This window comes from Natrix helvetica (genome assembly GCF_964273705.1).
Source record: "Natrix helvetica genome assembly, chromosome: 6".
NCBI classification, from domain to species: domain Eukaryota; kingdom Metazoa; phylum Chordata; class Lepidosauria; order Squamata; family Natricidae; genus Natrix; species Natrix helvetica.
The window spans coordinates 61,465,505-61,481,020 of record NC_138553.1 but is presented as its reverse complement, the minus strand read 5'-3'; the positions used below and the strand labels follow the sequence as shown (position 1 = coordinate 61,481,020).

Sequence of the window (15,516 nt, the reverse complement as noted above, 5' to 3'; positions counted from 1 at the left end):
GTTTCCCTGTCCTAATCCTGTCAGTTTCTGTTATTCCAAGCATGTCTATCTATTAGAGGAATGGAAGATCAGATGTCTTCCATTTAACCTCATATTATTTGTCTGCGCTAACAAATATGTTCTTGGAGATTTATAGCAAGTTTTATGGACGTAGAGAGGAATACAGCAATTGAATTTTTTTAAGAGAATTGTAGTTGCAGAAATAAGTCTCAATATACATCTGTGGTTACATCAGGTTGCTGAATAAATCATTTTAATGCTGTATTTAATTGACATCATATTTCTGCAAAAGGGAGTTATTTAGAACTAGCAATGAAGTGTGTTATGATTGCTATTTCCATAGATATCTTGAGAGATATTCCCTTTCTTCTTTTTAAAAACTATTGTTCATAAGAGCTATAGATTGTAAACCCCTGGGAGCGCATTTGTGATTCGTCCCTGTGTAAATCCTATTGGTATTATGCAGTTTCTTAAATTGCACAGGACCAATAGATCTTTTCAGTTTTCTAATCTTCAACATATAGTACAAACATATACATGGCCCCTAGAGAGGAAAGTTGCATTAAACCTATGTCATAGTAACTGAAACTTCAGCTTTATTTTTTCTCCTAATTTAAAGAGTTGAAACAGTTGCAGCAGCTAAACTGGAAAGAATAAAAAATTCAGGTTCTTTACTATATTAATCTTATGCATTAAATTTCAACTACAAGTAATCCTCAATTTACAACCACAATTGAGCCCAAACAAGTGAGGCATTTGTTAAACGGGTTTTGCCCCATTTTAAGGCCCTTCTTGTCACAGTTGTTAAATGAATCATTGCAGTTGTTAAGCTAATAACATGGTTGTTAAGAGGCTTCCCCACTGACTTTGCTTGTCAGAAGGTCGCAAAACGTAATCACACTTGACCCCAGGATATTGCAACAGTCATAAATATGAACCTGTTGCCAAGCATCCAAATTTTGATTACGTGACTGGGGATGCTGCAGCGGTCATAAGTGTGAAAAATGATCACGTCACTTTTTCAGTGCCATTGTAACTTTAAAACGGTCACTAAGGGAACTGTTGTAAGTTATGGACTACCTGTAATAAAGTGCTTTGAGATAATTTCTGTGTTATAAGTATTTACCAATATGGAACATTTCTTTGCTGGAATGAAATGATTTGAGTAGCCTAGGTGATGGCCTGGAAAGTTGCATTTCTTTCCAATTTTATAACTAGTCTTATATAGCATGTGAAGGGAAAGTAAGAATAGGGAAAGAACTAATTTTACTCTAGTTTAGAAAAGATAATTTTGCTCTATCGGTCTTATAACAGGTAGTGGGGGTGGCTAGAATGGTGTGATCACTTAAATCTCTAAATATTGAATAATAGGGAGAAAAGACTAAGCTTGTGCATCTTCCTCTGCATTTAAATTTTTCTCTGTAGTTGAAATATATATTTACCCTTTGAATGCCTAATACAGATTGTCATGTACCGTATATACTTGAGTATAAGCCGAATTTTTCAGCCCACTTTTTGGGCTGAAAAATCCACTTCGGCTTATACTCCAGTGAACAAAAAAAAATGTGGCTCTTTAAACATTTTAATGCGGCTCTTCTGTGTGCCGGGCGCCCGCTTCCCTCCCTCCTCTCGGGCTTCGGAGGGAAGCTTCTGCATAACCCCGGCGAGTGACAAGTCTCCCAGGCTGTAATTTGCCGAGCTGTACGCGCGCGCCTGTTTTCCACGGCGTGGAGCAGCGGCAAGATTCTGGGCGGCGAGCGATGATTCCGGGGGCCATCAGTGGGGGGGCAGGGTCCCCCCTCGCGTTCCTCATCTTCCCGGATGGCCCCTGGAATCACCGCTCGCCGCGCAGAATCTCGCCGCTGCTCCACGCCGTGGAAAACAGGCGCGTGCGCACAGCTCGGCAAATTAAAGCCTGGGAGACTTGTCACTCGCCGGGGTTATGCAGAAGCTTCCCTCCAAAGCCCGAGAGGAGGGAGGGAAGCGGGCGCCCGGCACACAGAAGAGCCGAAAACAGGCGCGTGCGCACAGCTCGGCAAATTAAAGCCTGGGAGACTTGTTGTCACTCGCCTTTGCAGAAGCTTCCCTCCGAAGCGTTCCGAGGGAGGGCTGTAAACTTGGGATGTTCTGAGGAGCCCCCCAAGGCAAAACGCCGCTGCCAGGTAGTTAAAAGTACGTCTCTGATTCGTCTCTGTCAGTCTCTCTCTGATTCCCTCTCTCTCTCCCTCTCTCTGTTCCTCTGTCTGTCTGTCTCACTCACGCACACACACACTTTTAGCAATTTTACTTTACTTTACTTTATTTCAAACTTTTATACCGCCCCCTCTCCCAAAAGGGACTCGGGGCGGTGTATTTTATTGTTATCTACCTGTATTTTTATTTTTGAAATTTACCGTGAGCTGCTGCATTTCCCAGCCTCGGCTTATACTCGAGTCAATAACTTTTTCCAGTTTTTTGGGGTAAAATTAGGGGTCTCGGCTTATACTCGAGTCGGCTTATACTCAAGTATATACGGTATATGTTTTTTTACCACTATAGTAAGTTAGAGCTAGATAAATGGCAGGTACTTGCTTCCAAAATTAGTCTCATGTGAGCATATTCATTGAAGCAGCTCATATTGTTTCAGACTTCTGTACAAGTCTAAGAAAATGGTTGCTTTAAAAGTCCCAGAAACTTTAATCAGTTTCTTATAAGCAACAAAATGTGTATGGAGATTCTCAATCATTCTGATCATGGTTGTCCCAAAGGTGCTTTTCAAAAGCAACTGGATTTTCTTGTTTTTTCTTTCAAAACATTTTCCTTCTCATCCTGAAGAAGGAAGAAGGGTAAAAAATCCAAAAAAGTTCAGTTGCCTTTTGAAAAGCACCCTTGGGAAAAGCAACAGAATATTTGTTGATGCTCATGCAGGACCTGCAAATAGAAGCACTCATTTAATATACATTGGAGAAGTGTTACATTCATGCAAGTTATGAAGTATGTATCCAGAAATATCTTTGAAGTATACAAAGCCTTAGTTAATGGTCTTCTTCCTTCATACCACAGTGCTCTATAAGTCAGTCTGAGTGCTTACATTATGGTCTAAAGAAGAGTCATAGGGAGAGGTACCTCATGGGGGTGGGGAGAACATGATCAAAAATTGTTCTTTAAAGTTGCCATTTCAGCTTTTGAGTTGGTTTAACTGCTGTCATAAATAGTACTGTAAGAAAGGGTGATGTCATTTTCTGATATCTGTTGATAGACTTCATAGATATTGCCTAGTAAATGCAATATGCAATTATTAACTAACTATGGTGAAGCCACATCTGGATCTATGTGATCCAAAAGAGGAACAAAATGTTCCAGAGAATTCTAGAATATTTTGCTTGTGCACTCATAGCTTTTTCCACAGTTTTGGTTACTAATTTGGAGTTCTGTGTGAAGCAACATAAAGGAGGTTTTATTCTAAGTGGGAGATTTTTGTTATTGTTGTTGATTGATTGCTTAATATATGAGTTATTTAACCAATTGCTTAATACTTAATTATGACAGAAAATATTTATTGCTGCTGATAAGTACCATGTTAGCACTACTGTGTAATTTCATCGGCCTTGACTTTATCATTCTGTGATGGTTAACTTTGTTAAATGACAACTCAGTACTTGCAAATAGCCTGGGAAAAGTGTTACATTTATTCTTTAGTTAATAAACTTTATTACAAATGTATCTAAACAGAGATAGAGGACAGTTATATAAACTTAATAATTTACTATAATATAGTTTCTTATCATGAAAGAAAAATTATCCATCAGTTTGGAGCATTTAAAAAAAAATACTTCCTGTATGTGAGCTATAACTATTACAATGTTCCTTGTTCTAGAGACATACCTTTGAACATCACTTTAATACATATGTTCTTCAGCATATTTTTTATACAAACAAATGCCATTTAGAAGTGAATTCCACAGTGTTGGGTTTTCCATGTAGTACATGAAGATGAAACACACACAGAGAGAGACACACACCATTACATAATAAAACTAGTCCAATGCTGAAAGATGATTGTATCCTAAAGAGGGCATAAGAGTCGCGGTGGCTCAGTGGCTAAGACGCTGAGATTGTCGATCAGAAAGGTCGGCAGTTCCAATCCCTAGCGCCACTTAATGGAGTGACCTCCCGTTACTTGTCCCAGCTTATGCCAAAGTTTAAAAGCCTGTAAAAATACAAGTAGAAAAATAGGGACCACATTTGGTGGAAAGGTAACAGCGTTCCGTGCGTCTTCAGCATTTAGTCATGCCGGCCACATGACCATGGAGATATCTTCGGACAGCGCTGGCTCTTCGGCTTTGAAACGGAGATGAACATTGCCCCCTAGAGTCGGGAACAACTAGCACATATGTGCGAAGGGAACCTTTACCTTTTAAAGAGGGCATATTAAAAGAAAAATCTGTGGGATAAAAGATTCTTGCCTTTTTGTCACAGCTATATGGACAGTTGATATTTGATTATTTATTTTATGCCCCTATCAGGCACTCCTGGCGGACTAAACACTTTATTTAAATTGTATTTCCATATCACATAATCAAATTGTTTCTTAACTACTAGTGGTAAAGATGAAACTTTAAGGAATCATTCATTCTCTGTAGAGACTATTTGGTTGAAAACAAAATCCAGAAAACAACCAACAATCTGTATTGTTGTTTTGGGAGACTGGGAAACCAAACAAAAAACTTGCAGAATGTCTTTTCAGATGAGATGGTATTCTCAATGAGAAAAAAACATATTAATGACAGGAAAGTACAAATACCTGATACTGTATGATAGTATTGATTATTTCATTACCTAGCATAGTGTCTATGGATATTCTCAGTCATCCAGGTCATAGTTGTCCCAAAGGTGCTTTTTCAAAAGGCAACTGGACTTTCTTTGTTTTGCCTGAAGATGTTTCGCTTCTTATCCAAGAAGCTTCTGAAAAACCGAAGAAGCTTCTTGGATGACAACCGAACAGTGACATGCGGTGAGGTTTATGGCTGGTGAGGCTGGTGACGTCATCAGGAAGGCGGGGAATTCTTAACAAGGCGCCGGCCACGACTCGGTTTCCAGGGTCCTTTCGCGAGCGAGCTGGCAGGGAAATGGTAGCCGACGGTCCGAAAAATCCGTCGCACTTTCTGCTTTCGCGAGCAACTTCCCATAAACCTGCTGTTGCTCAGTGCGAGGAAGGGAGCTGCTTGCACATTCGCCCTGGAACATGAGCTCCGGCGTCAGAACCCGACAGAAGGCGGGGAATGGGACCACGTGTGCAGGAAGGAGGCTGAGGCTAGAGGAGCCTCCTGCACCTCCCTCTGTCCTGCACACGTGGTCCCATTGCCCACCTTCCTGAGTAAACATGAAGGGTACCGCGGCTCGCGCAGTCCCATTCTCTGAGGCTCCTCAGCATCTTTTCCCTTTTTTTTTCATGATGAGAGCGGTGAGGCTCTGCCTCCCCTGACCGCACGTCCCTGCAACCGAAACATCTTCAAGCAAAACAAAGAATGTCCAGTTGCCTTTTGAAAAAACACATTTGGGATATCTAGCACAGTGTTTCTCAACCTCAAGTGGTGGGGTTTTCTGGAAGCGGGTCACATATCCTAAAGTTGCTAAAGTTGAGAAATACTGGTGTAGAGATAGATATTGTTACCTTAGATTAGAAGGAAGTAGGAAGAAAACAATGGGAGACATAGGGACCTGTTACTTCAAGGTAATTATTTTGAATGCCCATGACTTTCAAGTTGATTTATAGCTATGAGAAAATATGGTTGTTGATGGCTGTTGGAAAGGAATAGGAAAGAGCTGTGCTTTGGGTTTGAAAGGAAAAAGGATTTTTGGAATACATCTGGGTTAATGTGTCATAATTCAGATGTGTGATCTCAGATTTTATGTAAGATCATTAAGGACTTACTGGCAGATGCTGTGTCAACACTTCATATACTTCACAGCATCTCTTTCCTTTTAAATCCAAAGTGCTGCATAGCTCTAGAATACAGGGTCTTGAAAGAAGGATTTAAATATTTGGCTTATATTCTCTAGTGTCTGTTGAAGTTTGGAAATAAGCTATGTTGAGTGAGTAGATGGTACCAGCTTATTTTTCCTCATATTATTTTTATTTGAGTTCCTTTTCCTTTCCCTGCTTCCCCCTCCTGCTGCCGATGACTTAATAATACTGATTGTTAGTACTAGTTGTTTTGTATGTTTTAGTCAGTAATTAATTTTTGGTCTTGGCGTGGCTAAACAGGAAAATATTTGGTTTTTTTCCAAAATATAAGAAGTATGTTCCATTGCAAGATATATAGGGAGTACTTAAAAAAAACATAAAATTGCATTATGTCGAAAACATTTTTAAATACCTTGCAATATTCAAGCATTACATTTGCCATCACAAGCCCCATTATACACTATGTTCAAGGCAAAAAAGAGATTTGAAAATATGAAACTTGTAGCAACATAACACCCAAAAAAGCCATAGTTTAGATTTTTGGGTTTGTTTTTTTTTGTTAAAAATATAATTTTAACATCAGTTGTTTGTTCTCTACAATTGTAAGGGTGGATATTTGTTGTGTCCGCATTTCAAGTGGAGATGAAATACATATTTATATATGTTATCAAGGGAGATAAGGCACAGAGATAAGTAGTTGATTTTCAATGAAGCTCTGTATTTTGGTTGCAGCTAAATAGCAATTTAAAACCATTTTTTATATTGATGTTTTTCTGAAATCTAGGCTATGGATTATTTTCACTGCTTTAGAAAACTAATGGGGCCTTTTGTTAGAAAATGTTCAAAATATTTAATACTCAAAAATTGGAAGGAGAAGAATTGGAGACTCAAATAATTTTATAGCTCATAAGAAGATAGTAGTCCTAATTTTCCTAAACTGAAAATTCCTAAACTCATATTTATAAATATCTCTTGCTTTTGATATTTTAATATTGTAAGGTTGACATTAATAAAGCGCAAATATTCTCTGCATCTACTGGGGATACTGACAATTTAGCCCATATGGATGTCATAGTCAGTCAAGATTTCTACAGCTGCCCAACTAAACTAAGTCTCTTGGCAACTTACATTTGCTTATGAGACAACTAACTGGTGGCCATTTTTAAAATAATATTTTGCTGTTGGTGCCTATATTTTCATGGGTTTCCAACTTCTGCACTGAATGGGATGCAGGAAGATATCACCTCTAGCATCATTATAAGAACAAATTGAAGGCAACATATGTAAGTTGGCATTTCACTCAGAAGATTCTCAGCTTGCATAGAATAGATATGCTTCAATGAAATCAGTGGGGCTTAACTTTGTACACTTTCTGCACCTGATAAATAAACTTTTGTGTTGAATTGTACCACAGCTCAAAGACCATCATAAGAACAATCCCAACTGTGACAAATAAAAATTAAAGAATAGTTTGCCGATTACTAACATGTTTACCGTAGTTGTTATGTATTGTCATGTTTTTCTATAGAAAAGTTGAATATTATTGCAGACCCCCAACATCATTTTTTTATTTCACAACTTGAATAATTTTATTACAAACTTTTATTGAAGTTGTTTGTTTGGGGAATTCAAGGAATATTTGTTTTCAGTCATTCAATAGTTTTATTAATATTTAAAACCTCTATATCTTGTAAATTCCTTTTTTTACATAGCTCATCTAAATCAACTTCTAGATTCCCTTTATCCACCAGTCTGCAAATTATCTTATCACAACAGGATATGAAGTTGTTCGTCAGCCTTGACTAAAATGGTATTGCATCCCAGTGTTGGGACAGTGAATCATTCCTGTGCGTAACAATTCCCACTGTTCATTGTTTATTTTCATTTTATTGTTAGCAGTTTACGTTCCAGTATATTGCAATAAATTTACAAATGCTAACTAAGAGACTAGGAGTTGGGAAGTGTAAGACCAAAGGTCCATACTTTTATAGTTGCCAGTCATATACTTTTGGGAATACCTTAAATCAGCAGGAATCACAATATAACACTCTCCTGACAGTTTCCCCTTCTCAATAATTAGTATCCAGTGAACATAGATTCTTAACATTCTATTTTATTATTCTATTATATATTAAGATTTACAGAGAATTGAATGCTTAATTTAGCTATAAAGCTCATATCCATCCATACATTGACTGATTTCCATAAATTGTTACTTTATGAAATATATTTACACATAAACAGCATTTAAAAGTCAGACAGTCAGGTGGTCCATTTAGTACTAGTGTATCTACGTAGTTTTGATTGCTGGGTTCTTTAGATTGTATTGCAAAAGACCTTTCCTCTAAATTAAGCAGAAATAGTTTAAAGATTTGTCCGTACTCAATTTCCAGTAGTTTTCTCATGCAAAGTATTTGCTTGAATCATAAAATCATGCCTGCCCACTGTTTTTGATGATCCAGAAACTACTGCCATCATCTTCATTGGCTCATCACAATTTGTCAACAAGTTCATCCTGGTATTTTTTAAAAGAGAAAAATATTGCAATTTTCTCCACATCAGAACTTAATTTTTTAAATCTCTTTTACATCTCTTCCTGATTCATCTTTTAACAGTTCTGTTGTTTTCTTAGTAACCTTTCATTATTTTTACTGCTCATTTGTCATTTTCTAGCCTGTTATACTTTTTCTAGATTTTAGTAACTTCCAGAGCTAAATTTATATTTTCATGTATTCACCTCAGCCTATAAAAATAAAGTTACTGTCTATTTGAACCCTATTGATATAATTTGAATGTTACAATTTGTACTCCTTCAGAATTTTTAGTTTGTTTGCTGTTTTCTTGCCAGTTCACTTTGGTGAACTACTTAGGAAATCCTTACAGTCCACTTGGCTTTATTATACGGCGTGATTTTTATGATTCTAGATAATTTATGAACATGCCCTTCCTCTCAGCTTTATTTCATTCACACCAGTGGTGGGTTGCAGGCACCGGTATGGGCGTACCGGTGCCTGCCCGGAGCACTGGTTACCGGTACGGTGCTCTGGAGGGCCCGCCCGCCCGCGCTCCTTACCTATCTTTAAAGTCTTTGGCACGCACGATGCATACAGCGCCTGCACAATGCTCTGCCGAACAGCTGGACCGTTGCGGAGGCATCGCTGGAAGTTAAGATGCATGCACACGTGTGCGCATCCTTGTGAACAACACCGAGCCCCGTTGCAACCGTACCGGTTGGAACGGGATCTGGAACCCACCACTGATTTACACATACCTATTTAGCTGACAGTACAGGTAGCCTTTCTGAATTGGTTATCCACAAAACTTTTTAATTACTAGTCTATGTTAGAATTCTACTTTCCAACGTTTATTCTTGACTCCTTTCTTTTCTTCTAGTCATAAAAAGTTTTTTTAGATGTTTATATATTTCTAACAAAAGAAAACATAACAATTATATCACTGAAATAATGAATTGAAATGGGATGAAAAGAATGTCCCCACTGGGGAGTTTCAGTGTGTTTAGAGATCCCTCTAGTGGCTTTACATGTGATTAACAATATTATTTGAAAAGTCTAAAGTAATTCCTCTAAATAACATGCATTATAACTATTACTATTCTTACATCTGTAACATTCAGAATAGAGAATGTTGAAAGGGACCTTGGAGAACCTCTAGTCCAACCGCCTGCTCAAGCAGGAGACTCATGCTTATTGGACAAATGGCTGTCCAATTTCTTCTTAAAAACCTCCAGTGATGGAATACCCACAACTTCTGAAGGCAAGCAGGTCTGATTAATTGTTCTCACTGTCAGGAAATTATTCCTTAATTATCTCTTATTCCCTTGATAATCGCCCATTTGTTACTTGTTATTCCTTCCTCAATTGCTTTGGAGAATAGGTTGACCTCCTCTCCTCTGTGACTGTCCCTCAACTATTGTAACACTGCTATAATGTCACCACTAGATTTGATGAACCTAATTCCTGCAACCGTTCATCATACTGTTTAGCCTCAAGTCCCCTAATCATCTCGGTTGCTCTTCTTTGTGCTCTTTCTAGAGTCTTAACATTGTTTTTGTATTATATTGACAAGAACTGGATTCAGTCACTTGTAAAGAAAATGTTACTGAAATAATGCATTGTTTTTTCTTTTTGAGTCATCGCATTTTTATGACTTATTTTTTCCGTGCTTAATGGAGTATCATCATGATAAGATTTGCATTGGCAATTAGTTGTATCAGTTGGTTAAGCAGGGAAGCTAGAATTCTTTCCATTGAACTTAACAATTTCTGGACTGAGATTTCTTACAGAACATGTGATGCATAAATATTTATTCAGTTGACAATGCTGTTTTTATTTAATAACAGATTAATATGTGCTTTGAATTTAGCTATTCTTTCTTTAACAGATATTATGAATTCTCCCGTAGGAAGAAAATGACTCCATTAATGTATGCAGCCCGAGAAGGCCATTCTCAAGTTGTTGCTCTTCTTGTTGTTCATGGATCACAAGTAAATGCCCAAGATAAAGGCGGTTACACTGTGAGCTTTCTGTATAATCCTAACTAAATTATTTACTTTCCTTTATGAAACTTCAAATATTTCAACAAGGTAGACTTTAAAGATATGGGGGTCTTCTCCCCCATCACTGGCAATTTTTACTTCTCCAGCACTGCTATTGTGAAGTGGAAAATAAATGGAAATGTAGTCTTAGGCTTACTGTAGAGAAATAAAAAGCAGAGCAGAGCTAGGTGGAAAAAAAAGGAAAATTCTAGTTCTTCTCAAAAGTGTAACACAGCTTTATTTATTTATCAAATTTATAAGGCTGCATATGTCACCCAAGGTGATTCTGAAAGGTATACAGCCAACAATTATAAAACTAATTAAAACAGTTATTAAGACCAAAATTGTGAGAGGGTTAAAATCAAATTATTATGTGTAATGTAGCCTCTGTATGGGCTTCCTATTGCGAGAAGATTCCCCAGGCCTGATGGAAAACTCATGCTTTGAAGGCTTTCGGGAGGCTATAAGATTTGGGGTTAACCTTGCCTCAGGGCTATATTCCAAAGGGTGGGTCCTATGGAAAAAAGGGCTGAACCTGATGAGATGGATAGATGTAATTGAGAGGAGGCAGTCCTTCAGATGATCTGGTCCCATGCCATGTTGGTCAAAAACAGCACCTTGAATTGGACCTGGAAACAAACTGGTAACCAATGCAGCTCAAGGAGCAGAGGTGCAGCATATATTTTTCTATATGTTTCTACATAACTGCTCGTGCTTTTGCATTTTGTACCAACTAAAGCTTCCATATACTCTTCAAGGGCAGCCCCTTATAAAACATGTTACTGTAGTCCATTCAGGAAATAACTAGGGTGTAAATAACTGTGAGCAGAGAGCTTCATGATCTAAGAATAGGTGCAACTGCTGCACAACTTTTGTACAATTTAATTTATATGCTCCCATATTGCACCTCAGTCAACCCCAGTTATCTTCAGCCTCACTTTCTTTCCACATTTCTTCTCTGTTCTTCCTATTACAAATTTTTGTTTTACATTTTGGCAAGACGTGATGCTGAATTGGGATGTGAAGATAAATTACTCGTATGTGCTATATAGAGTGGGGTCATTCAGAAGTAATGTATATTCTGAAGTTTTTCTTTTTATTATTGCAAAATGAATATGATCACAATTGCTAATAAATCATTACAGGCATTAACATGGGCGGCATGCCAGGGCCATAAAAAAGTAGTATTCAAGCTGCTTGAACTTGGAGCTGATAAATCAATACAGACAAAAGATGGACAGACCCCAGGAGAGATTGCAAAGAAGAACAGGCATTTAGAGGTACTGTTCTATGTGAAGAATCAATCCTTGAGTTGAGATGTTTTAATTGAAGTAGGGGTATATATTATAAAGAGTTCTTTAAACATCAAAACAGATATGAATTGTTTACTATAGATATTAATATGAATGTGCAGTGCAATTAATTTTTATGCAATTGTTAGTAATGTCAAGTACACTAATGTCTTAATGTCTTTTATTTTTAAACGTGCTCTATCCTTATTTTTATACCTATTATGTGTCTGCATATATATTCATTTACCTGTTATTCAAAAAACATATCTAACATTTGGCTTAGTGAACATCTGCATTTGTTTCTATTAAGATACTAATTAAAACAGAATAGAAAACAGGAACAATCAACTTACCGTGTTTCCCCAAAAATAAGACAGTGTCTTATTGTTTTGGGATTGCAAGGCGGCTGCTTTCTTACGAGTGGGCTCCCAAAGAGCTGGGCACAGCCTTAGGGGCAAATGGCTGTGTTGTGCTGTCACAGCAACGCAACGCAGCAGCCATGAGGTGACCATGCTCACGTTCGTCCCTGAGGCTGTGCCCGGCTCTTTGGGAGCCCGCTCGCAAGAGAGCACCCGCCCGGCAACCCCTCTCTCCAGCTAGGCACAGCACCACTCACCGACCTAGCGGTATCCCAACGGCACCAAGCAACGTGAGTGCCTTTCCCCCCTCCCACAGCTTGGCGCCTTCGGGATACCGCTATGTTGGTGAGTGATGCTCTGCCTGGCCGGAGGGAGGGGTCCAAGGGGCTTATTTTCGGGGAAGGGCTTATATTTTTGCCCACCCGAAAAATATGGCAAGGCCTTATTTTCAGGAAATGTCATATTTTCGGGAAAACATGGTAGTATGAACAAATAAACATTTCATGAGCTAATTATGTCTGAAAATAGACTGTACACATTTGGCGTTTTATTAGAGAATTGTTCTATTAAAAGTAAGGTTTAACTGAGGGATTTGGACAACCAAGGCAAAGGTAGTTTAACAGATACAATAGATAGTTGACAGTTTAAGAAATACAGTTTAATTTAAAAAAACCAACCTCGTATAAATATGATAATTCTATCTTCCTTTACTGGGGAAAAAAACCTATATATCCAATTTACTGGTGTACTCCCTTTTTGTTTGTGCATTTTCAAGTTATTGGGTTCAAATGTCTAGGTATCTGGACAAGTCCCTGCAGGCTTTTTGACAACATTTTCAGAAATGTCCCAAAGGTGCTTTTTTCAAATCCCCAAAAAGACCCAGCAGGAGCTCCTCCATAACAGACAAAGCAGAGAACAACAAACAAAGCAAGATTGTCATTCCATACATTGCAGGAATACTGGAAAAGCTTAGGAAGATTTTCATCCAATACAATATACATGCACACTTTAAACCCCAAAGTATACTAAGGCAGAAGCTTTTCCACCCCAAGAATAAAATACCCAGACACAACTGAGCAATGTGATGTATGAGGTACAATACAGTGAGAAATGTTTAGATCTGTTCATTGGAGAAACAAACACATGGCACAACATAGGAAAACAAACCCATCAGGACAAGATTCAGCAGTCCATCTTCATTTGAAACTCTTCACTCTTTTGAAGATAGAAAAATCCACATTCTAGAGGATAGAGAGCACCAGAGGGTTACGTTAAGATTGAATAACCCTTTCTCAACAGAGGGTGGGTGGGATACAACAACACCTATCTCCTATTTACAACACAATATTATAAGCAGTCCCAAGAAGGTTCCACACCCATTTGCACTTTTCAGGTGACTCTGAGGGCACAGATGAACCTCCAAGCGGCCTCAACAACTCTAAGAAAGAGTGCTAACGACCAAATGACTGCAAGGAATATAAATCCTTCCAACCACCACCTTTCAATCAGAACTGAAAAAGCTTCTTGGATGAGAAGCAAAATGTCTTCAAGGAAAAATAAAGTCCAGTTGCCTTTTGAAAAACAACCATCACCCAGATAATTGACTATCTCCATAGATATTTTCAGGAGTGCTTGCCACTGGCTTTCTCGCTTGGTGAGAGAGAGTGACTGGTCCAAGCATCACCCAATTATCTAATTTCAAGCTTGTACTTTACCAGTGCTCCAAACTTGCTACTTCATTTCCAGTGTTTTAAATATTTGCTGTCTCTTTATATGGGATACAAACTATTTAATATTCTCATTAAATAGTTTATATCCTTTTTTTAAAAAAAATGCAGGACATTTAAAAATGCCAGGAGCTTAAACCTCCTCTTGGTTGCCATAAACCTTTCTGTAGTTGTGTTCTCTCTGAAATATGTTTCCAAGCATCTCAAAATATTTTGTTTTCGCAGGCTAAATTTATTGAAATTCATTACATAGAGTTAACCTATGTATCAGGGGTGAAATCAAGTTACCTTCGCTACCGGTTCGTAAATGGGAGCCCGTGCTATGTGTCTATGTTGTAGAATGAACATATTGCTATAGGTATAAAAATGGTGAAAATGGTTTCCTATGATTTTTCGTAGCTTTTCAGTTTACTTTCTTTGACGGCAAACCCTTTCCAAAGAAAATTCCAGAACCTGAGCAAAGAGGAACCTATTCACAGATTTATAACTGCAGTTCCAGATGCCCTTAAAAGCCATAAAAGCAGGTAGTACTTCAGACTTTAGAAGTTAAGTTTTGAAAGTTGTGTTCTAATTTAAATTTTGTTATAGAGAAAAACTGCTATTAGACTTTAAATGTACAATTGTTCAGATCTTCTATCAAAATTCCTATGAGCTACAGTTTTGCACTGCTAGTGCTAACCAGATTGTGCTTGAATGTTTAAAGAGTCTTTAGAAATTAAGGATCTATGCATACCTTAAGGCTGGATTATTGGGAACATAATCATCTATTGGTTTTTAATATATAGTATAATAATTTACCTGACATGCATCAAATCCATTTTTACTTTTGGAAAAAAGTACTAAGATATTATAGAGCAAGCATTTTTAAACCACAACATAATTTTATATAGAATCAGATTTGAACTAGATCCAATATTTCAGAACAATTGTGTGCTTTCAAATGTTCTGTTCACCATAATGGAAAGTTTAGAGCCCAATATTTAAGGCTTTTTTTTTTGTCTTTCTATGTACTTAAAATGTAGAGAAATATATTTTAGAATCTGTAAAATGGATTAATAATAGCCGGTCTTTTTTGAAACAAATAATTTGTTTTCTTAATTTTGGTTTAAAGCATTATTAAAATTATTCATTTATATATTTTAAACTAATCGAACCAATGCATGTGAAAAGTTCCTATGCAGCTTTTAGTGACATGGAAGTCTTTCTACATGGTCTTGAACTTGAACACATAACAGAATTACTGAAGGTAAGATTTCTTTATTGAAAACATGGGTGGGGAAAAATCTTAATAGGTTTATTCAGAGCGGGGATAATTAATTTATTGCCATCGTATAACAGCATGAGTAATTTGTGTGCGAATTGAGATCATTTGTAATATTTAAATAATTATATTGATGTGAAAGAGATATGAAAGAGTGGTTGAGGCACCATACTGGAAAGCAGGAAACTGAGTTTAAGACCTGCCTTAGTTAGGAAAACCAGCTGAGTGACTTGGGACAGTCTCTCTTCTCACAGGGTGTTTGTTGTGGGGAAATTAGGAGGAGGAAGATGTGTTGGATATGTTTACCACCTTGATTTGTAGAAAAAAAAGTAAAGGTGGGATACAAAATAAAGTCATTTGTTAAATGTCATAATG

The 15,516-nt window shown here is 37.5% G+C and overlaps 1 protein-coding gene across 1 annotated transcript in view; it reads left to right on the top strand.

The window, feature by feature from the left end:
* The window catches only part of ASZ1 (ankyrin repeat, SAM and basic leucine zipper domain containing 1), a 38,460-nt gene that overhangs the window by 10,717 nt on the left and 12,227 nt on the right, over nucleotides 1-15,516 (top strand). The window contains exons 5-8 of the mRNA XM_081956820.1: nucleotides 10,370-10,481; nucleotides 11,648-11,782; nucleotides 14,280-14,404; nucleotides 15,051-15,126. Coding sequence (XP_081812946.1) covers nucleotides 10,370-10,481; nucleotides 11,648-11,782; nucleotides 14,280-14,404; nucleotides 15,051-15,126 — 448 coding nt within the window. The remainder of the gene's footprint in view (nucleotides 1-10,369; nucleotides 10,482-11,647; nucleotides 11,783-14,279; nucleotides 14,405-15,050; nucleotides 15,127-15,516) is intronic.